General features: G+C 33.3%; 1 protein-coding gene across 2 annotated transcripts; it reads left to right on the forward strand.

Annotated features, from left to right (window-relative positions):
* On the forward strand, positions 1-18,661 carry LOC143253763 (BTB/POZ domain-containing adapter for CUL3-mediated RhoA degradation protein 3-like). Of its 2 annotated transcripts, XM_076508102.1 has the most exons (7): positions 1-128; positions 2,123-2,281; positions 7,816-8,029; positions 8,127-8,389; positions 9,596-9,648; positions 12,768-12,969; positions 15,871-18,661. In XM_076508102.1, the coding sequence occupies exons 3-7, from the start codon at positions 7,858-7,860 to the stop codon at positions 16,084-16,086; spliced, it is 906 nt and encodes a 301-aa protein (XP_076364217.1). In that variant the 5' UTR covers positions 1-128; positions 2,123-2,281; positions 7,816-7,857; the 3' UTR covers positions 16,087-18,661. The 2 variants fall into 2 exon arrangements, with proteins under 2 accessions (XP_076364217.1, XP_076364216.1); XM_076508101.1 differs by lacking the exon at positions 2,123-2,281 and having other exon boundaries at positions 20-128.
* Positions 18,662-24,388: the final 5,727 nt, after the last annotated feature.

Raw genomic sequence — 24,388 nt, forward strand, 5'->3', positions numbered from 1 at the left:
CATTATAATAATATATTATTATTTTATCACTGCTAGATGGCAAAGTATTCATACAGATGTGGGGTAGCATATTGTTTTCATGGTGTAGGGGTGTGACAAACGTTTTGTTTTAATTTGAAATTTGTGAAGTAAGTAAAACTGTTATTTCATATTTGTAAGTATAATGACCATATTGACAAAGTATATGTATTAAAAGCGCTAAAATTTCACATACAGTTTTCTAATATTTCATAGTAACAAGATGGGAATTAACAGTAAATATAATAGTGTAGAAAAATAGGACAAGTATAATAAATTAATACAACGCTACGTAGAGATCAAAAACTAAAATCATTATATTAATTAATAATATAAGTCGAGAAAGTGGAAGTGGCGTAATATCAAATTCTTACACTTACAGCATTCGTGATAGGCAGGAATGATTTATATCAAAATATAAAGTTAAGCAGTTGAGTACGTATTTGTAGGTTTTAAGTGTTACAACATAGTAAAAATTGGTAACGACATGTATAAGAAAGTGTTATTTGACATAAAAATAAGTCAGAAATATGAACATGGATTATAAATTTTTGGATGGCTATGTATGTTAATGGCTTTTTAAATCAATATAGTAAATTCCAACAAAGTAGAGGGTATAGCCATATACACCTTATAAGTGAAGGTGCTGGTCTGCACCACTACTGATGGCAGCTTGTGCAATAACTGATCATTCTATTAGGAATAAGCAAAACACAAACTTGCCTTACTTATAGCTAAAATGTCTTATATAACACAGTTCAAAGTCTCACTCTGCACATTGCTTCCCATTGGGTATCTTTATTGTAGCCTAACAGTAGCTAATGTTCTAATACCCATTATCAAGTGTATTGTAAAAGAAACCTTTTTAAGAGGTCCTTCATGAGCAAGTGGGGAACATTTTTGTTCAAAAACAAAACTGGTTTTTCTTAATTTGAACTGAAACTTTTTTTAGATTTTATTGGCAAAAAAGAAGGCATGCCCTGAGCTATTTTTAATGCTGCAACTGTGAAAAGTGATTTAAAGTAGTAAGGTAACTGAAATCCGTCACAAGCTTAACAGCCAAACACAAGAAGCATGAAGTCTCCAAATGATACAGTGGTATTCTGAAACCATTTAGAACCACCACACCTTGGTAGATATCGTGCAGCAAGCGAAGTACAATATTATGCCTGTAGCTGCTTTCAAAATGTTTCTGTATGCTCATCCTACTGCTGACTATCTTAATGCTTCAACCTTTCCTAGGAAATTGCAGGTGAAATCATTTGTACCTGAGTTTAAAGCTAAACATAAAAAAAGTGATTGCAGAAACATAAAATATTGGTAATTGCTTAATTATTGATACTGAGGATGTGGCTTTATTGATATGTACTGAATTTATTCCCATCTGAAGACTTGTGGTACTGTCAAATAGAATTGGGACCTGGGTCCAGTATGCTAGTGCCTAGTGACACTTCTGGTGTAGAAGATTAATGTATATATAAATACATAGGACAATAGGTGTGTGTTTTGTGCTATATAAGACTTGTGACAAGTGGTTAATAATTGAACTTTACAAGGATTAGATAGATATATGTTATATTTGCATGTTGGAATACATTATGCATTAATCACAGCTTGAATACCTCATGATGTAGACTTCTAATTTGTGGAGAGCATACAGTTTAAGGCTGTGATCAAAGGGTCAAAAGTGGGATTCAAGCAGTGTTAGACATTTTTTTTTATCCCTTGTTAACAAAAGGTGTTTAACAATGAAATAGTAATCACACATTAAGCATCATGCAGGTGGAAAATTCAGTTTTTTGTCTTGTGTAATGCAGAATCACCACACATGCTAACATGCTTGTTACTTAAACAAAAGTTTTGTACTAAAGTAAATTCACACACCCAAGATATTATATGTAGTAGTAGCTCCTTCCATGCCTTGGAGTACTAGAAGAGGAACTTAGCAGCTGTATTCTTTCCATAAAATGTTGATCCAGGATAATGTCTCATTAGAGCAAAAAATTACAGAATTACATTAGATGTTTCCTTGGGGGTTGACCATGACTCTTCTTCACAATTAGGTTTAATGCTACTGTCTCATCCTTTCTTAAACTCTCTACAGCCTTCTAAAATGATGGATGCTTGTAGCTAGTCAATGCTCTGAAACCATTAGTCCAAGCTTTGCATTGGTTGTTTGTGCAGTCTTCCCCAGCCAGTGTGACTGCGTGAACATTTCATAGAGCCAGAGGGTGTTAAGGAGATATTTGATGCATTACAACAGGTATTTTATTGTAAAATTCTGGTGTTACTTTGTTAAAGCATTAGATGCATACTATGTAAAAAAATTATAACAATAAAATTTGAATGTGGTAATCAAATGAAGTTGACCACCAAAAGTTCTGTAATTTTTATAAATATTCAAAAAGTTTTTTTGAATGATGTTTCATTTGTGGGCAATTGCTTTAAGTTTTTCTTTACATGAATCATCATATTTTTGTTTTGTGTTCAGACAAAACTGTTTTTTCATATAAATGACTTTTGTATTTTCGAATCATTTTTTGAAAATTTTGTCTCTTGCATTTGTGTGGAAAATGTTTGACAGTTGTTTTATTGAAGGAGAACCATTTCTTTCTAATGAGACACCAATTTTATGCAAAAAAGTGTCAAATGTTTTGCAAAAATGTGTAATTTCTCATCTTGAAAAATGCAAGCTATAATTACCAAATTACCTTCTTAATTGGATTCTCATGTGGAAACAAACACTTTTTTGAAGTAATTTTCCTGACATAATTAAGTTCTTACTTTGAAACAAACAAATCTTATATTGCAAATAAAATTTTAAGATGTCTTAAAAAAGTAATAAAAATGCATAAAAATGTAGGCTATATAATAAATGTATGGGCTAGACATTGTCTGTATCCCATAAAAGGTGCTCGTATCATAATGTACAAAATACAAGTGTTGTTATAGAATAAGTATTACATAAAATATCAGCTGTCATGTAATAATGATGGTGTAACTCTGCCTGTTTCCCCCCAACCACTCTCATTCTGTCCACAAGATCTTTGTTCAATTAATGATCAATGTTGTAAGGGAAAAAAAAAATGACATAATAACAGTAACACTTGTTTTAAGACTGTTTGCTGTAGTTGAAGGTTTGTACTTGTTTTGTAATCAATTTTTCAATGCTATTTTCTCTTGTATTGCTGTTTATTTATTATTGTGTTTATTTGATATGTGTAATTAGTTACCATTTCCATGTTACAAAGACTGACTCTTAACGTCCATAGAAATGATAGAATTTAATTAAGATTTGTTTTGCCTAAGTCAGCTGCATTTTCTTCTAGCTGGCTACAATAGGATGATTTTGCAATGTGTTAATCAAAATAGGCATTTTTCTATTTTGAGTATAAAAACATAATTATTATTCTGAATAAGATATTTTCAAACTACATGAATGTTTTTTTTAATGTGCATTTTGTATAAAATAAAAGGATTTTAGTCACATATAAACTAGTAGCTATGATTACTTCCTCAGTAAATTATGCAGATTAGTAGGTTCATCTTTATTTAATCATGAGTTTAAACTTCAAAGGTCAAAACATTACCTCCATTACAAATATTATTATATTTGTTTTTCACATGTTCCTCAGACAATATGGTCTCCAAATCCTTTAGAATTGTAGATAAAGGAGAAAATGTCCTAAAAGCATGCTCCAATATTTTCCACAGATTCTCCATTAGGTTCAAATCAATTATGAACAATAACAGCCTGGTGAAAAGTAGTGTTTTGATGTTCAATATTCTGTCACATTCAGGACGAAATTAAAGCACAAGAAGGGGCATTTGATCTTTGAAGTTACTTGGGTATACACAGGACATTATTTGAACATTCATAAAGACTAGGAAACCTGGTTTGTGTTATAAAAATGCACCTCACATCACAACTTGACCTGCAGAAGCTGTTACAGTGAAAAAAAAACACACAAGGGTTTTGAAGTCTTGAGGGATTATTATCAAAGTTTCCCATCATATATAGGTTGATTTTGACCAATTGACACACTTTGCATTGTCAGTATTCTAATCTTGGTAATCTTTGCATCAGCTGCTGAGTGTGTATTGGTTTGTGAATGAGTTAATGAACACCAAATTGTCTTCAAGCCTTTGCTAATCACTATCTCTGTATGCTTCAGAAGAGTTTTCTCTGTCCATAGTTTTTTCTGAGCTATTAACTCTCTCCATGTAGGCTTGATCAATATAATCTTCGTAAATTTGATACTGTTAACTTTTGATACAGAAGATCGTTGGAAGATTACCTACCTAGCAGTAATTGCTTCATAAACATGTCCATTCTGGATTGTCTCACCCACGTATTGCATGACTAAAGCAGAAGGGGATAGTTGTCCATCTCTTGCCATGCCTCCAGTGAATAACTTAGTATGGTCTGCATTTCAAAATATGGTTTTGTGATCATCCATTGTACTGTTTCTGGTGATGATATTCCTCCTGACTCTCCACCTCATTCTCACCCTCCTCCTTCACGTGGAGTATGGGAGTCCTTACCACTTTTCAGTTCTAAGCTGCTAGGGTGATTGACTGTAGAGGAGCCCTCTTGAATGTGTTCCACAAAAAATTATTCAGTTGAAAGTAGGACAGTGGTGTTTTTCTGGTGTAGGTTTGATATGGCTGTCACAGGTGTTGATCCATCCACTTGCTGTCGGATATGGCCTCCTGAAGCTGTTTACATAGTCACAGGAGTTGATCCATCACTGAACTGTCTGATGTGGCTTCCAGTTATTAATCTGCAGTACCATGGAGTTGATCTGTTACTGAACTGACCAACATGGCCTCCTGTTACACATTCCATACCATCTGTAGTTGATCCATTGCAAATGCAGTTTACACTTTTTATTGGGAGCCCTCATTATCCCTTCAAGTAGATGTCAGTTCCTAGTATTAAGATGGTGAATTTGAGTGAACCAATCAATATCAGCCCTCAAACAAGTTTAATCCATCCTTTTGATGCTGGGTAGCCAGTTCTTGTTTCTTGTAGGGTGTTGATCTTTGTGTAGTACCCAGTGATCAGATCAGATCTTAATCCCTCATTACTGGATTAGAGACACAGGTAGAATGATCCTTATCCTACCCTCGCATGGATGTTAGTACCCCTATAAAACAGGTTTTGGTTGTAGTTGACTTGCTAAGTGTGGTCTGATGTCTTTTATGAAGTATATACATTGCCAAAGAGCATACTTTGGTCAGAAGTAATGCAATCCCCCTCCTCTGATCTCCTCTGGATGTTTTTGGGGGTGTTTCTGTTATTCCCTCCTGCTGGTCCTCTTTTTTTTTTTATGTGGGATTTTAGCTAATCTTCTGAGAGGAAGTAAGTACTGACCGTATTGGAAATTATAATTTTTCTATTCTGAAAATGTATTTTGGATAGGTATTTACCTGTTTTCATGTTAAGATTAAAAATACTTCATCTCAAAAATCCCAAGTTTCACTTGTGTTATCTCTAAAATCTCCTAAATACATTGCAAATGTTTGTTTTCAGTAAAACTTTATATTTCATCTGTTATTTTCTCTACCCTAATCCTAAACAAGATTGTTCAATTTGATTGACCTTGTAACCATCAATAAAAAATTGAAATAAATCTAAATTATTTTTCTTTTCTTTCTAGAATAACTTCAAACATAATGTGAAACTATATTTAGTTGTCCTAAGTAGTTTTAAGCTTGTAACAATATATGCCTATTTATAATTAAAGTTTACTGTTTTATTGCTCTTTTACTTGCCCTTTGAACCATGTCTAACAACTATTCATACCATAATAAATTGTAAATCATTACATTACCCACAAGTTACTTCAGGCTACTTGTGTGTGACCTCTTGAAATATTTTTGTTATATTATTATTTTTGTGTATTTTACCTAATATAATTATAACTAACCTAAAGAGATCTCTATTTTTATATTTTAGTTACCTTTGTAATAATAAATAAAGAATAAACATGAAAAACAAGAAATAAAAAAATGTACACAAGTTTTTTTCATGCTGTTGTTTGTCTTGAACACTTAACCCAACATTTTTTTATTTATATACTTATGGTAGTAGAGCATTAAATAATTTTTATTTAGTTAGATAATGCACAAAAGAACATAGGCTAATGTAAAAAGCAGACAATTTTCTCTAAGAATCACAATTTTGTAGTTTTATAACCATGCAACAAGATCCATTACAAATTCATCCAAGTTATAGATTGTTGAAACTTTGTGGAATGGATGGCAGCTGCCTGTTGTGGAGACACAAGTGTAGAGGACAATGATTTGAAAGTCTCTTGCCTTTCATCTTCAGGTCTGCCTAAACAATCTAACAAAGAATTATAGATTGTTATTTGTGTAGGAATCAAAGTTGTGTTATAAGTGAAATTGATGCTTGTCTATTCAGTACACAATGTAATATGATATGTCATTTTATAGAGAAAAACTTTGACATTCTATTGATTACAGGTAATATGTAATTAAACATAAGAGAGAATTATTAGCGAGTCCTAAAAAGAGAGGATATGACAGATGGGTAGGTCAGAAGGGGTTTAATTTTAAATCTGATGGCTCTATAACCGAAGAAAGTTGAAAGCTGTAAAAATTTTAGTATGTCTGAGCAATGACAATTTTATAGTGAGTAATTTACATTGAATTTCTTAGTTTCTTGGAGGAGGGAGAGAGAAATATGACAAGGTACATGGAGAAAATGTGTCATGTGAGTTGCACCAAGGGAAACTCAGGATTTTTTAACAATACTGCTATGTTAAATTAAGAAATTAAAACTTATATGCTATTAAAATATAGATTACTAGCTAATATTTTATGTTTAATAGAATTTTGAATGTAAGATGCTAAAACCTTGTGTCATGCAGTGAAGAATACTTGTGGGAAGAGGGTTAAACAGTATTAAGTTTAGTTTTCAAATTATGTAATTATATGACTTTATGGAAATGAAAATAACTTAGGGCAATTGCATGCTTTCTTTGTACACTTCCACAGAGTTATTAACACACAAAAAAACTTGAACGTAGATTTAACCCATGAACTACTTTGATAAAACATAATAAAAATCATCTAAAGCATTAAAAACTGTGTGTTTAAAATACAGTTTAATAATACTTAAAGAATGGAAGTTTTCTGTGGTTCCTGTGAGTTAAATCTTTTCAATAAAATCACATATAAACTTTAGCAAATACATGATCAATTTTCCCTACACAGCATTTGGAAGTATGTGACTTGTAAGCACTATGGGACAATAATGCACTTAATATAATGCTCTAGTTGAAACATACACTATGTTTGCTTGATCTATTGTACAGCAACTGATACTTTATTAACAAAATTCACTTTGTCTTAACTGATTTTGAGCATAAGATGCTCCATCTTTGTTTCAGTGTTCTGATTAATTCAGTATGAAACAGTATTAATGTACCACCAAGCGAGAATGAAACAATAGAATAAGAGTTGCATACAGTCCCTATAGACTTTGTAACTAAAACCCAAGAGAATCACAGTCTACAGATTAGAGTTATATGTAAACTACTGACTTGATGAACAGTTAAAAACATTAATAAGTACGTATCAGTGTTGGTAAAAATTCTGATCACATCATAGCAATAGTTTTTATCCATGTATTGGAAAACATATTCCACAGATAAGTTTCTGTATGATGATATTGTCAAAACTCAGTGAATCATATATGAAAGAAACATTTTATTACTTATGCTATATTTTGAAATTTAATAAAATAACAATCATTTTTGTTTTCAGAAGTTCTTTTATTTATGAATTTTATATCACCTGAATGGAGCAATGACAGAAGACCAGAAAGTTTCCAAAAATAGTAAAGACAGTCCAGTTAAATATGTGAAACTCAATGTTGGAGGATCTCCCTTCTACACAACAATGAGTACACTCACCAAACATGCGTGTTTGTTACGTGACATGTTCAGTGAGGAAGGGAATGTTTTCACTGATCCTCAAGGTGAGTGTGGAATAGTTTTTAGTGTATCATACTCTTCTGCATAGAGGTGTTTTTTTTTTCATTGAATAACTTGCTCACTTTGTACCTTTTACTTCAGGATGGGTGATGATTGACAGGTGTGGCAAACATTTTGGAACAGTGTTAGCATTCTTGCAAGATGGGTGTGTTTCTTTACTGGACAAAAGTCTTCAGGAAGTGTCGGAGCTGTTGGCTGAAGCCAGGTATTACCACCTTCCGGGACTGGTCGAACAGTGTGAGCTAGCACTGCAGAGGCAAGCACTGGTTGAAGAACCTATCTGTAGGATTCCCCTGATAACGTCCACCAGAGAAGAGCAACAGCTTGTTACTCAATCCACAAAGGTATCCAGCTGTGGAAATTTAAAATTCATTACTGATTCATATGTAAAACACCTACTACTTTCTGTAGTTTCATGCATTTTCACTCACTGCAACAGGAATAAACATTAAGTGTCAGTGTTTGGGAGGTGAGAAACTTTCTTGTTGAGTCACTTCAGATGCTTATATCAGAAGCTATAATGACTTCAACTAAACTCTAACTTTCTTTTTTATATTTAAGTTTCTGTGATGTTAAATATAATCAGGGGCATCAAGAGGACAATTATGTTCCAGGGCTCCTTTTTGAAGTCTTCATAAATTCATGGTATATTCATGGGTGTATGAAGAATTTTTCTGGTGGGCAGAAGTCAAATGTGTAAAGAATTTAAATTTTTTGAGGAAAAGCAATTTCCTGCAGTACTGTGATTTTTCCATAAGTATATTATGAAAATAAGAATACATTATTCTTTATCCCACATTTTCCCTGGACCTTGGGACTATAACCCCTTCCCCTAATCTTGTCAAGCCTAGATATAATTTAAGTGCAGGGGTACAATTAATACTTTCCAGTTTAGGAGACTTATTAGATTTATTTTTGTCCAGCAAGATGAAAAGGCTTTGGATAACTCCAGCCTGATCATAATAGAAGAAACAGTAAATTAAGTAGGCTTAAGAGCAAGGTTTGAATATAACATGGTTCTGAAGAAAGGTGTGATCTATATTTGATAGGAAACTGATTATTTAATAGTGCATGTCTGTAAAAGATAAAAGTATCATAGAGTAAGGAATATTTAAACTCCAAGTGTACATGATTCAAATAGGTAAAGTTAAAATTGAATATTGGTAATAAATTTTTTGTACAAAAAAAAGCCTTGAGCCTGATGATCAAGTTAGCATATGTAAGGGTAGATCTACATTTTGAATATATGACTTCAAATGTGTTTGCATGTATTTAGAAAGTTGTGGTCAAGTATCTGTTTTAGAAATGGTTATTTGTACTTATTTTCTGTGAAAATATTCCGTATGTTGAGTTTTATGTGCAAGTTAAAAACTAAATAATTTTCCTTGTTTATTGTTGCAATAGTCATAAACAGTATAACACTTTTATGCAATAGAGGTTTATCAGGTCTTATTTGAATAGCAGCTCAAAACTTTGATCTTTATGACTTTCTTAGTGAACTTAAATCTTAAAATGTAATATCTGGTAAAGATTGTTGTTGTTTTTTCCAGCCTGTCATTAAGTTACTCATCAACAGACATAACAACAAATATTCTTATACAAGGTAAGGCTAGTAAATAAAAGTTAGAAAAAAAGAAGAGTTCAATTGTACATGTTCCAAACTGACCATGTACATTATTACCATAAGAAATAGTATAATGTAATTAGTATGTAAACAAACATTAGAATATGTATTTCTAAATATGCACAGTGTACTTTTCAATTCAAGTTTCCTTAAAAGTTGAGCACAGCATGTAACAAAACTGAGACTTTTTGAAAATATATTAGTTTTTCTAACAAGTAGTAGCTATCCTTATTTTTAAGTATTTTTTCTAACTCTATTATAGAGATATCTAATGAAGAAGTAGTAACTCTATTTTTAATAGTATTTTATTCAAATCTAATACAGTGATATGTAAGAAAGTAGTAGTAACTATCTCTATTTTTAATAGTATTTTTTTCCATGTCTAATATAGAAATATCTAACAAACAAACATGAAGATGAAGGCAGTAATGGAGGCTTACACCTTGAAAGAGTTTAAGAAGGAAAATTAATTAGTTTCTCACAAACAAAAGATGTTTAATATTTACGTTTTGGGAGTGGGTTTGCTAGGACAGCTTGGAAATACTAGAGTGTCTGGTATTATCCATATGCTAACAACTTCATAAAGGAAGTAGCATATACAGTGTGACTCAATGAGAGATGCCTCACTGATTTATTATGAGAAGAATATAATATGTTAAAGTATTTTGTTTTTAGATGAGATATTTGTGGGATTGACTTCCTATCTAATGCTGAAGGAAAGGAAGGAAGTGGTGTCATGGATAGAAGTTTATGGTTCAGTTGCATACGTGCACTGTGTATTTCAAGAGTCATATGGACATTTTTCCCTTCAGTGTGAAATTGTTTACAAATTACATAAAGTTCAATGCCAGGTCTGTCTGAACAGCATCTAGGAAGGTCCAACATCCTGCTTGCTCTGATGAAAATGTCCTGCGAGTGCAGGATATCTTGCTGAACATCCACCAGAAATTCAAGTGGATAAGTGCAAGTCTGGGATTGAATTTTTCCTATGTAATTTAGCCCTGAACTTTTCCTTATGATTTGAAAGTGAGAGCTCACAATATTCAGGTTCTGCATTAACTGAAGAACAGATTTTTTTTAAAATGATTGCAAACATCACAAAAGGTTATTGCCATATAATGATTTGAAGAGGTAAGGTCACTGCTTTTCTTTTCAGTTGAGTCAACATTTCAATTACAAGTATTGTTGTGCCAACAGATATAACTTTGTGGTATGGGAACTCCGTAAAAAATACATGAGTGCAAGCATGTATGGGACTTTCTCAGAATTGAAGTGGTGTTCACTGTCTGCTGAATAGTTAGGGGGACATTCTTTTTCTCAGATAATTCAGTCAGTAGTGAGGATTATCTGACACTTTTACAGCAGTTCTTTATTCCAGTTCCATGCTGGTACAGTGGTAAATCTATGGATTAACAATGCTAAAATCAGGGGTTTGATTCCACTCAATGGACCCAGCAGACAGCCCAGTGTGGCTTTGCTATAAGAAAAACACAATTTTTATTCTAATTCTATCTCAACTTGGGATACCTATTCATGAGGTTCATTTCCAGCAGGATGAAGCAACTCCACAGTAGTCAAGGGTGTTAGGTGAGTGGTTAACAAACATGTTTTTATGCTAGATAGGCAGAAATGACCCAATGAAGTGTCTTTCTCATTCACCAGACTTAATCCCACTGACTTGTTTTATTAAGGACAGAGTGTATGCCTGAAAACCTGAACAATCAATAACCTCACAGACAAAATTATTCATTATTGCAGGCAGATAACTCCAGAGATCTTGAAGTGGGGGCATCCTGAAACATTTACCAGAGTTAAGAAGTGCAATGAATTTGCAGACAGACATACAGAAGTATAAAACTGATATTTTGTAAAAGCCAGGCCTTTTAACTAACATTGTTATAAGGCATTGTTCTATTTCAAAAATGTTTATTTGTGTAATTAGCATATTATATTATGTTCATAAAAAATCAGTACAGTGTCTGTAGTTGGATCACCCATTGTAGTATGATAACTCAAAACCTTTCATATTAAATGATCTTACAGTTCTTTATTGTATTTTCCCAAAGTTACAAATATTTAATGAAAATGTTTACTCAAATGAAACTAAAGCAAGGACATTTTATTTATTACTTTTGTTTCCATAAAAGTTTGAGGACTAACCTAAATTTGGTGATACTGAATTAACCCTAATTTTATATACAGGGTGGCCCGTAAGTCCCTACCCATCCATATATCTTATGTATCCAGTGTATCTGTGAGGTGTCACCAGTATTCTTGTACCCATGTACTTGTCACAATATGCTCTTTAATTGTAAATGGGCTTACATCGGCCATATTTCTTTAAAAAAGAAGAAACAAATTTATAATACATACATAATTGAATATAACATAAAATATGGATGGGTAGGGACTCATGGGCCACCCTGTATTATACTTTATCACCTGTAAAATGTGAAGCCTGTTTGTAAATAGTATGTAAATATATTCAGCATTGGATTAAGACTGGTTTGTATTAAGTATGTTTTGTTGATGCATAAAATTTGTGAACTGGTTTTATTAATATTTGAATTATGTTATGACTTAACACTGTTAAAATTTGTGCAGCACAGTCTTTGGGTTACTAAATCAGAATCTTTGACAGGTTTACTTTACTGTGTAGTGGTGTGCTGAAGGTTCTGGAATAAGGGCTGAAAACTTGTAATAAGTAAAAATTAAAGCATAGTGAAAAATCCTAGTATATGATATAGATCAAATAGTTTTTCTCAGATTTCTCAAAATTTGCATTTAATATTTTATTAAATTTTTGCCAGTAGCTGTTATAGAATTTCCAAAATATCTTCTTTTTTTTTAATTTTACCATTAAAGAAAAAAGTTAATGCCAGATATCGGAATGGAACACCTTCAGTGAGAATAAATGGAATTTTTATGAACATAAACTTATTTTTAGTTTTTTAAGAAATGCAAATAAATGATAGTTACAAAAATAAGATACCAGAAGTTCTTCTTTTTTCTAGTGTAAATTGTTTTATTCAAAGAAGAGAGATTCTTAATTCATATTTGATGAGCATGAGAGTTCACTCATATTTCTTATTTTTAAGTATGTCAGATGGTAACCTTCTCAAGAATCTGGAGTTTTTTGATGAACTCTCACTGAAATTTAGCAAGTGGGCACTCTTTGTTAAAGATGTGTTAGGAAGTGGTGAAATCTGTCAGTGGTCATTCTATGAGCACGGTGGCAAAATAGCTGGTCAGTTGTGTTGTACATCAGTAGTGTATGCTAATGGGAAGAAGCACACAAAGGTGAGTGATTAGCTGAACAATGTGCACATGATATTATTAACCAATATGGTTGAACTAAGACTTACAAATGTAGTTTAGCAGTGAAAAATACCTCAAAGATGTAAGATACAGTTAATGGGTATATTAACCCCTTGACTGGGGATATACCCAGTGGTTAAATTCTCACTCAATGGGGAATTATTTTAACCAAATACTATCAAATTTAGTATAGTTAATCAGCTTCTGCATTTTGTGTTCCTCCTGGGAAAGACAAGTTAATTCATCTTGATGTTGTTTGACTGTTTCTGAAATGGGGAGGCCATTTTATCTCGTCTGAACAACTGTTTCTTCTTTTATTACTATTCTGTGTTTTTATCAGATGGTTATATGGCTGTGCACTGGTTGTGTAATTTAGCAGGTTTTTTTTACCACTGAAATAATGGCATCAAATGTACATTATAAGCACACAACTGTGTCAATTTTAACAAAATTTTAGCTGGTGTAAATTCATTATTAGATTCTGAAACTGATTCTGAGTCTGAGTTTGACTATTTTTACCTTCTAAACTATCAATGTAAAACTCGGACTCAGAATCTGATGATAACATTGAAAGGTTTAGTCAAAATTGACACAGCGGTGTGCTTTACAATGTTCATTTGGTGTATAATTTCAATGGTAAAAAAACTTGGTAAATTACACCATCAGTATGCAGCCATGTAACCATCTGGTAAAAAAAACAGAATAGCTATAAAAACAGAAATAATTGTTCAGATTAGGTAAAACAGCCTCTCCATTTCAGAAATAATCAGACAACATCAGTACGAGTTAACTTGTCTTCCCCAGGAGAAACGCAACATGCAGAAGTCAAATTAACTTATCTCCCCCAGTTAAGGGGTTAGTATTATACAAGTTGGTAATGGATATTATATATTTATGCAGAGTTTGTACCTTGACCTATTTTGGCTTATTAAAATTACACTAAATTTCTGATGTATTTGTTGCTGATCTCACCAAAAATAATTCATTTGGTCGAACTTATATCCTCAGGTGAGGGAAAGGTGAAAAGCACTTTACTGCATATTTATCTTATTACACTCAAGTGCTGTGGCATATGTAAATTTGAGTGTTGATGTGGGCTCGTAGCATAGTAATATATGTCTATTAAGACATAAAACTGAGATCTTTTTTACATATAATTTAATATTTCGGTCACAAGTTCAGCAGCTGTCAAAGAAACTATTTACTGATACAACATCAAAACTGTTTGTAAAATAAACAGTGCACTTTAATTAATAAGAAATAGCCTCCTAACACTTCATTATCATCTTGCATGACAAGATTGTAGGTTGTTTAGATCAAGGGAGATCAGAAATTATAAATATATTCACTATACTTTATACAGCACTTGTTTCAATGGGATAAAGTCCAACAAGGAAATGCGTCGGAACAAAGAACGTCAAAATAATACAATATTGTGCAATAACAGATCGTCTGTTGTGGTCGAACGTGGATGTACCACAAGTCATTAAGATGTGTTGGAAGATTCTAAAATTCATAGACAAAACAGTGATATTTCATTTGCCATCAGATGTAAAATTTAAATCAGTTATGTGAGTGGAATAAGTGAATATGTGAAAGAGAAATTCCACTTTCATGTTGTAAACTTATTTGTTGTAAGGACAATACGAGTCAAGGTGCTGGATGTCTTACTTGAAGTACTAACAAAGTATGCATCTATAAGGGCTAATGCCATGTAAGACATCTGTTTATGTTAGTAAGATGTCTGATACACCTAACGCGTGATCATTTGTGTCTTGTTGCTTAAGATAAATGTGTATGAAGTTAAGAATCTTGGAACTTTTGATATTTGTAGACCATAAAATATTGGTAGTAATAATTAGAGAAGTTAAAGCAAGGAAAGTTATCATTTGAAATAGATTGTGCAGAAGTTTTGTGTCTTAATGACCAATGAAATGGGTATTAACAGTTTACCTGTTTATACACACTGGTTAGAAATTAAATGGTTTATCCATTTTTGCACACTGTTTAGACATTAAACAGCATTTGACATTTGAGAAGGGTTATAAACCACTTTTCAATTTTTGTTTATTCATCTGAGTTTTAAAGCATAAATAGTGTTACTTAAATCTTAGAGAACATTTTAAGCTGGTAAATGACAGAAAGACTTGGAGTAATCAGGTGGTTAAGGCAGTTGACTTGTCATCTGAGGGCTGCAGGTTCGAATCCCTGTCACACCAAACATGCTCGCCCTTTCAGCTATAGGGGTGTTATAACGTGATGGTCAATCCCACTATTCATTGGTAAAAGAATAGCCCAAGAGTTGTTGGTGGGTGATGATGACTAGCTGCCTTCCCTCTAGTCTTATACTGCTAAATTAGAGATGGCTAGTGTAGATAGCCCTTGAGTGGCTTTGCACAAAATTCAAAACAAAACAAACCAAAACAAATAACAGAAAAACTCTAAAAACTTGCTTCTTTGAAGAGATGAAGTACTGGTAGAGGATGATTAAATTTTCTTTTTGTGGTAGCATTAATTTTTAGATGGGTGTTTGGTACTTAAAATAAAGCAAGTCAATAATTATGGTATGATCAGTTAGCAGATATGTTACTAACTTGTTTTTATGTCCAATGAACTTTCACCTGCTGACAGGCAATACTGTTTCCTACACAGTTCGGTCAATTTTTGGCTTACTTAAGACTATAACTGATGTGTGTAAAATACAACTGTGAAATAAGTATCTGTCGTCTTTTTTGTTTCAGTGTAAACATGGCCAGTGATTGTTATTGATAGACTGCAATATCCCAGTACAGATATGAACAGTTTCTATTATTTATAATCTGTTCTTTATTTTTACATAAATGAAATCTTTCTGTTTTATATAAAAATACTCTTTAATTCCAGGTTACGTTTGACCAGTCCAGGATTTACACAGAAGTGTGTGTCCTTCTGCTACGAGAAAACCCAACCGATCAGGAAGTTTGTCAGGCTACTGGTTTCAAAGCACCGACAGTCTCAACCATAGTGACTAGTGAAGAGGAAGATGAACATCCTTCTAATAGAGATGGAAGAGAGTCAGGTCACCTTAGAAGAATGTACAGTACTCGACAGACATCGTGAATGTCTTAATGGAAAGGCTTACTCTGTTGTTGTTGAATGGTACATATTCCAATGCATAATGCCACTATTTGCAAAATAATGAAAGGTTGGAAGAATGAGTCCACCTTCGTATTTTATTTGCTTCAATCTTCATACGTCTTTTTCTTTTCTGCAAGAATTGAAAATCTTTCTCTCGTACGTGACTATTAAATACGTCAGGGATAGATTGTGTTCCACATTATTTATATTGATGTTTTTAAACAATATTGATATGTTAATAAACACATCAAGTCATGTAAATGGATTTTAGAAATTTGAGTATGTATGTGTTACTTTGTGAAACTGAGCTAAATGAAACTTGGTATAACATTGGACACAACTGATGGAAAGACTTGAAACTTTTGTTTTAGCTGAATTTCATGTGTTAGCTTTAAAAGTATGTTGTTACTCTTTATACACATTTAAAATATAAAATTATAGTTTTATTCTCGTGTATTTAAGTGTTATGTGTGTTAACAGAAGTTAGCTTTCATTATTTCAGTGTTGGGAAGGTTATTGTATAGAAATGTATTCATAATTCTAGCACTTCACTACTGCATAATTATTTATGCAGCTCTAGTTATAAATTAATAAAATAATCATGAATTCCTGAGAATCTTACAGTAGAACTACTTGTAGTTCATGGGTGTTTTGTGTATTTGTAATTTTATGTACTATGATCTGTTCAGCATTAAGTAAATTAGAAAATTTAGATACATTTATTCTACCATTAATAAATGGAAAGTAAACTTGAAACTTCATTTAATATTTACAGATGAAGCATTTTGCTGGGATAGTGTACAGTTTGTTATTCAAGAAGATATACAATTGATAAAAATACTTAAAACAAACAAACAAACAAACAAAAAAAGCACTTTCTAGATATTACTTTCACATGTATGTAATTATAATGTTATTTGTAATAAAAAAGATTGAATAATCTGATTGCTTTCAGAAAGATACACCTTTAATTATACTCTAACTTCCTGTTTCAGACCATGTTTGTAAGTACAATGAGGGAAATTCAATGGATTTGGGCTTTAATCATGTAAAAATCTTTCCTTTGTATGTAAAGTAGGGAAATATTATCTTATGAATAGGAATAATTAAAAAATTATTTCTGATTAACTTATTGACACAAAAAAGAAAACATAATAATGTGATGAAATGGTTGCCTGCATCCTGCAGTAAGTACTTAAGTTTTGTTATTAAGTTGTACATTTAAACGGTTGATGGTAATTATTGAAAAAATATAACTTTCAATTTTCTGGATACTCTAATTTTTAGTCATAAAACTGGAGGAAAAACTTTAAAAGAGTCATCCTTATTTTGTTAATACAGACCATAACCATCTCTATCATATCAAATTTTTAAGTATTGTATAACAAATTATATTTTCTTCTTGCTGAAGGAACTGAAAAGTATATATAATTATTTATGTTTATTAATAAAGAATAATGTATTACGAGTAATAATTTTGATTAACCATAGCAGCAACTATCAAAATAAGTATGTTTCGTATTATTTTGATCTTTATAGAAACAAATTCACGTAAGCCGAAAATATAACTTTATAAGATTTGTTTTCTATAAAGTAACTTAACCCTCATTTTTTGTTATAGCTAATGACCAGAAATGTCAGTAGTTTTGTTAGGGTTTTTAAATGTTGTTATATAATTAACAGCTTGACACCATTATTATTTACCAACATCATTAAGAAGTTTAAAATAAAAATAATATTTTCTCACACAGCTTATTTCTATTCCTTAAAGTTTTTGGCTGTTTTATCAGTTGTAATTCAGTCTGATGAAATAGAGGTCTTTAAAGAGTTGGATATTTTATGGGTTGATAAAACCTTATATTTTAATGTGATACTTTGGCTTGCAAAGTATTTTATTATTTAAATTAATTGTTCACTCAAATCATTCCAGGTTTATTTATGAAAAACTTTTTTTTTAATTAATCAGCTGCAGAAGAATGAAACTTTCCTTTAGAATGTTTAAGTAAACACAAAGTGTCTGGCTTTTAAAAAAGTTGAAGCAGTAGTTTTATTATTATTTAGAGTTTGTGCCAAAATGCCTGCTTGAAAAATATAATTTGAAAGTAGTTGACCTCAATTTATGTTATAGGCGCCAAAGGTAATTGAAATTTGCGTTTGAAACTTGTAAACTTTTTCTCAAAAACCTCTATCATTGTAGGAGAAAAATAATAATTAGCCATTGTTTGGTTCAGTTTCAATTTTGTACAAAATTATTCATGCTTTCTTGTTTTGTAACAAGTACTTAATATGTTCAATTTTGCTTCACTAAATTTTTTTTTCTGTCAATAAATATATTTTAATAAGAGCAAACTGTAAGAATAAATGACATGATTGTGTTTGTGTTAGAAGTTCCTGAGATTCTTCATTTGTGGGACTTTTCCTGTGAATTTTGTCACAAAATTAATATATCATTTTGGATTGAATTGGTTCATAAAGTTACTGTTACTTTTCTTTTTAACAAAAGAAAGTGTAGCCTAAGTTAATTAATAATAAAATACAGTTGTTGTTGTTTTCAGAATGTTAACTTGTTATTATTGTGTGAATTTTGCTCTACAGCAACAGGTTAAATCAACTAAATGTTGACACATGTAACAGGAAAAAACAAAACAGGCTAAATGCTGATTTTTCTAAAGATTTTATTGCAACTGATTTAACTTGTTTTATTTTCATTGCATTCACCCCTTTTTATGTTGTGGTGTGCATTTGTGCTTTTCTAAATACGATGTTTAAATTATTAGATCGGTTGGTTGTATAAATACATAGTTGTACGCATGCTGTTCAATGTGATAAAAATACTAATAATACTCTGAAAGGAGGCAAGCTGTATGTTTTGTGAAGAGATAAGGATTAAGATATTCTATCAAACCAAAAGAAGAATGAAGTTTGTCTACGAGTTCTAAATCTGAGAGACCAGTTGTTGTTTTTTAGTTAAGGAGTTTAGGGTTAAAATTCCCTCATGACGGCACCATTTTAAACATGTTCTGTCCTAAGATTTATCCGTAATGTTAGACAGCCTTATTGGCGATGGTGACACTGTCTACCTTAGAAATGTTTTTAGTTTTTTTTTTAAAGGCCATTAATCTTTTTAATGTTAAAGTTTTTTTTTAAATGTATTCATTAGACCATTTTTTTAATGCGATTCCCTTTCAAGAATTACAGTCTATCTAGTTCGATTTGAAATTATATAATGGCTGTAATGTCAAATAACTTGAAACCAGGACCAGAAAGGCCAACTTCGAGTGTCTGACGCTGGTGTTTGAACTTACCCGTTAGTCATCCTGGCAAGTTTTGATAATTACAATTATGCTACAGAAAGTCCTTTACAACTTGTATAACTGTAGTTTTTTCTCTTATCGCTGTAGACTAGATGTAAAAATTGGATTTAATGCTATTTATGTTTATAATTCAAAAATTTAACTTTGTTTTGTTTGACCTTAATTTCCTTTTATGAATTTTAATAATTTTAACTTTAACTTTTTACCGGATGTTTGGTGCAGATAGCCTAGTTGCTTTGCGTCATAAAATACCAAACAATCAAATTCCCATTTCACTGAAGATGTTTGCCCTTTCAGCTGGATGCATAGAAGGCAGTAATAGGTTGTAACTCACTTTCAGTCATTGGTTTTTCAACCAGCAACTGTCTCAGCTCGGTACAATTAATCAGTCATCATTCAATGTAGTGTGTACACTGTACTTTACTCTTGATAGTTTAGAAAGCAAGGAATACCACATCCTTTCAGTCAATAACACTATGTAATATAAATTTTGCTCCTGGATAGTATATGTTATTTCTTAATTGCTTATGGTGTGAAATTACTGAAAATGGCCATTATTCCCTTCAAACTTTGCTTTTGTGACCTGGATAATGAAATTTAGAAATTAGCCTATTTTCTATGTAAAAACGGGCAAATTTGTACATTTTCATGTGCATAATATCTGAATAAAACAGCATATCAATCAAGATTTACATGTATTTATACTAAAGTTATACAAAAATGTTCAGAAGTGAGTTGTTTTACGAGATTTGCGACTGTAATGTAAATCACTTTACTGCTCCCAAATATAGTCTCCCATCATGTTCTTGTTGTACGCTCCTTGGTAGCGACATTCAAAGTCCAGTATATCTTTGTGGAAGCTCTCGCTTTGCTACTCTGAGTATGTTCCCATGTTCTCCTTGAATTTATCAAGATGAGCGTCAAGGATATAGATTTTCAGGGACATCTTGCAGCCCATTTTGCTGTAGTTCTTCACCAGAGCCTCAACCAGTTCCACAATTTCCGGCCTTGTGATTGCCCAAGAAGCCCCAAACCACTACAATAAAGCTGCTCCAAGCTTTTTCTTTCCTGCTGAGCTTCTTGGAGAATTCTGTGCACTCCAGAATATTTAGTTGTGGTCCAACGAACACGCCAGCTTTGATCTTTGCCTCAGACAGCGTAGGGAAGAAGTCTCGAAGGTACTTGAAGGCTGCAGACTCCTTATTAAGAGCTGTGACAAATTGTTTCATAAGACCCAATTTTATGTGCAATAGTGGGAACAACATCTTCTGGAGGTCCACTTGACATTTAAATTTTAAAAGGTCTAAAATTTGTATGATATAAAATCTTACTATTCAAGCAACTTTGGCAGCTAGAGCTAAACTGAAGTGGTGAGTGGTGAGCCCCTGTATATATATATTACTATGAAAAGTTCTTGAAAATTCTCGTAAGTTCTACAACATTCTAGAAAGCTCTTAAAAATTCTTTTTAGTTCGAGATAATTCTCTATCAACTTCTCAGCACTCAATTTACCTGGAATGTTCTGAAAAATGGGTAAATTTGAAAATTTCATTACCCAGGTCACAAAAGCACAGTTTGAAGAGAAAAATAGGTCTTTTCCATTTACTCTAGGCATAAGCAATTGGGAAATAACACTTTCTACCCAAGAACAAGAAAAAGAAAACATTTTGTTACATAGTGTAATCTTTTGTCTTTTCGACTATTCTAGCATGAACTGCAAGATGATGCAGTACACACTGCCACCTGGGGACACAGAAAGCATGGGTTGCTAGATCGTTTCAGTTATTGGTGGTGAAATCAAACTACTGTTCTAACTAATAGGTTATCAATCAATGCAAAGCATACACCATACTGTGAGGTACCATTTGAGAGTAGCACCATATCAACTGAACTTTTGAACTCTTAAATTTAAAACAGTAGTGAATATTTCTACCTGATTTAGCTGTCTTAATTTGTATTAGAGCACACACATGGTGTCTCATATCACCATCCAGGGACTCGGAAAGTGAGAATCACTAACCAATTGTTGGTTATTGGTTGCATTACCAAATTACCATCTTAATTAACTAACTTGTTATTTAAACCAAATGATTGGGAGGTCAGCATTGACACGTCATCCGATAAGTTCATCTATGATGTTGCTCCAGTTTATTCACCGTGGCTCTTTTGAACTTGGCATTAGACGTAGCATTGTCTGTCTCCAAATATGTTCGTTCTAAACAATTATTTGTCTAGAGCGTGATCCAGTTTTCACTGAATTTTCTTTCACACTGTAGGAGAAAATATTTCTCGTCTTTTTCATGGGTTTACGTAGTTTTAACTTGGAAGTTTATTTCTTTGGTGGATACATGGTTCTCCTTGAGTTGGACAGCTTCTTTCATTAGGGAAATTGTTAAATAGCTAGGTTCCAGGAGACTTATGGTCTGACGAATGGTTTCCTGTACGTGGTGAGGGGACCTCCCATGGAAAGTTCTGTTTTTTTTAGTTTGCCTCCTCTGGGGTCTAAACATCTACCCATGTGTTTGGCGTGCATAGTGATCCGTGAATGGGAGGAGAGGATTCTGGTGGTTGAGGGGTCCAAACATAATATACTACTTTGGCCTTGAATTCCTGTAGATGGACGTCTTTGAAGTAGCCCCCTAGGATCAACTGGATGGTCCACTTGGGCTAGGGTCAACCAAGTACCAATGTTGGATGTTCTCAACAGGTGTTATGGACATTGTACCTGATGCTGGTATTTGAGTAGTGATCACTCACAAAACCCTGGTGTTACTGCAGTGCTCTTGTTTGGCATTGCAGTGCGTCCTTTCTTACGGCTCCATGGGGTGGGGTCAGTGGGTGCCAAACATTCTTTTTCTTATTATAGATCCTCCAAATAAAAACTTAAATAAAATAGTGAATAACAGTCTATAGGTAAACAATCATGCCTTGAAGATTCTGAGTAGCAGTCTTCAACATTTGTAACACCTGTATCTCATTTTCTTATACTACATTATCTTTCAAACAAACCTTTAGGGCAAATGTCTCCCTTTCTTATTCAAAAGGGACTAGAGGAACTTGCTGACTTTCCAAAGTCAGTCACTGAGCTTTACTCTGGTGACATATTGGTGGATACATCCACATATAAACACAGTGAACTCCTCTTACATTCAAAGACATTGATATCCCCATTGAGGTTACGCTGCATGCTACTGTAAATACGTCACGAGTATATATTGTTGATAGGGGTTTGAAGAACATTATTGAGTTGGAGATTCTCGCTGGTTTCTCCACCCAAAGAGTTTCAGCAGTGACGCATATCTCCACTCGCAAAGATAGAATTATAATGTTGACCAATGTCCTCATTTTAACATTTATATCACTGCATCCAACTTCCACCATCAAGGCAGGTTATCTTACTTGCAAGGTACGCCATACATTCCAAACCTTCTCAGATGTTTCCAGTGTCAGTGGTTTGGTCACTCGAAGACATCATGTCGTGGTTCCTTGACATGTGCTCGTTGCAGTGGCAAGGACTATGATGCGTACGAGTGTGAAATGGACCCTCATTGCATCAATTGCAATGGCTCTCGCCTGTCCTACTTTTGTTCTTGCCCTTAGTGGTTGGAAGGAAAAGAGGTGCAGCATTTGAAGACGATTCAAAGCATAACTTACCCTGAGACTCGAAAGTTGCTGTCCACCACTTCATCTCGGACGTATGCTGTTGCACTTCATTCCACTACTACAGTGGAAGTGCAGACGGATCTTTGTGCCTCCACAAGAATCGTTCTGAAACCATATGAAAAGTCTTTTGACCTCCATGATTAAAAAAGTCAAAACCAATCTTTGTCCCTAACATTCATTCCAGCAAACTGCAAGATCCACTTCCTTTGGTTCCTGGTAGGGGTATTTCCTCGAGTACATCTTCTTCTCCTGTCCCAAGATGCAAAAAGATCATTCGTTCACGTCTCTAGTTACTGGAATCCTTTTCCAATGATAAAGACCTGCCCACTTGACCCAAGGCAGGATCCATGGAGGTCGATAGATCTTCCTTAAATAAATAAAATAAATAAAAAAGACGTGGTCGAAAACAGAAGGGCTATCCACCCAATTCGCCTACACATAAATAAAAATATTTACCTTAATCCAATGGAACTGTCGAGGTTTACATTTTAATCTGGATGGCATCATATCACTGATTACTTCCTACTATCCTCCATGTCTTTCCTTCCAGGAAACATTTCTGAAGCCTGCTTATACAGTCACCTTTTGACAATTTTATTTGTACAGAAATGACAGGTTGTGTGATGGACAAGTACCCTGTCTTTGCCACTTGACACACTCTTGGAGGCCGTAGCCATCCGTGTTTCTTTTGGTTGCACCATCACTGTTTGTTCTCTCTACTTGTCTCCTGAAGAGATCTATGATCAATCAGACCTTGATGCTCTCGTTGAACAGTTGCCATCTCCCTTTTTAATCCTGGCAGACTTTAATGGACATAATTCCCTCTGGGAAGATACTGATATTGATGGGAGGGGTCGCTCTGTAGAGTGTATGCTCTCAGATCACAAGTTCTTTCTTTTAAATACTGCTTTGTATACTTATTTTCATGCATCTAGTCAGTCCTTTACTGCTATTGATCCCTCAATTTGCTCCCCTTCACTATTCTCCCACTTTTCATGGAGGGTTGACAATAACCTACGAGGCAATTAATCATTTCCCTTTAATTTTGAGAGAGACTGACCATGGTTGATGCCACCTGACCCGCGTGCCCCAGTGAAAGGTGGATCAAGCCAACTGTCTCTCTTTCACTGCTCTCACAGAACTTGATCCTGCCATTGTCTGTAGGTCATCAATAGACAACTGCGTGACAGCATTGACTGACTGTATTATACAGGAAGCTGCTCAATGTATTCCTAAAACATTGACACGTTTTCTACGATATCCTCGTCTGTGGTGGAATCCTGCCTGCCACATGACATGAAAGGCTC

The sequence above is a fragment of the Tachypleus tridentatus genome, chromosome 6 (genome assembly GCF_004210375.1).
Source record: "Tachypleus tridentatus isolate NWPU-2018 chromosome 6, ASM421037v1, whole genome shotgun sequence".
Classification (NCBI taxonomy): domain Eukaryota; kingdom Metazoa; phylum Arthropoda; class Merostomata; order Xiphosura; family Limulidae; genus Tachypleus; species Tachypleus tridentatus.

What these genes read in the sequence shown, in the direction of transcription:
- LOC143253763 (XM_076508102.1), top strand. Translation starts at nt 7,858, where the DNA reads ATGACAGAAGACCAGAAAGTTTCCAAAAATAGTAAAGACAGTCCAGTT. An exon ending in TTGTTACTCAATCCACAAAG is followed by an intron (nt 8,390 to 9,595) that starts GTATCCAGCTGT and finishes TGTTTTTTCCAG; the next exon opens with CCTGTCATTAAGTTACTCAT. An exon ending in ATGGGAAGAAGCACACAAAG is followed by an intron (nt 12,970 to 15,870) that starts GTGAGTGATTAG and finishes CTTTAATTCCAG; the next exon opens with GTTACGTTTGACCAGTCCAG.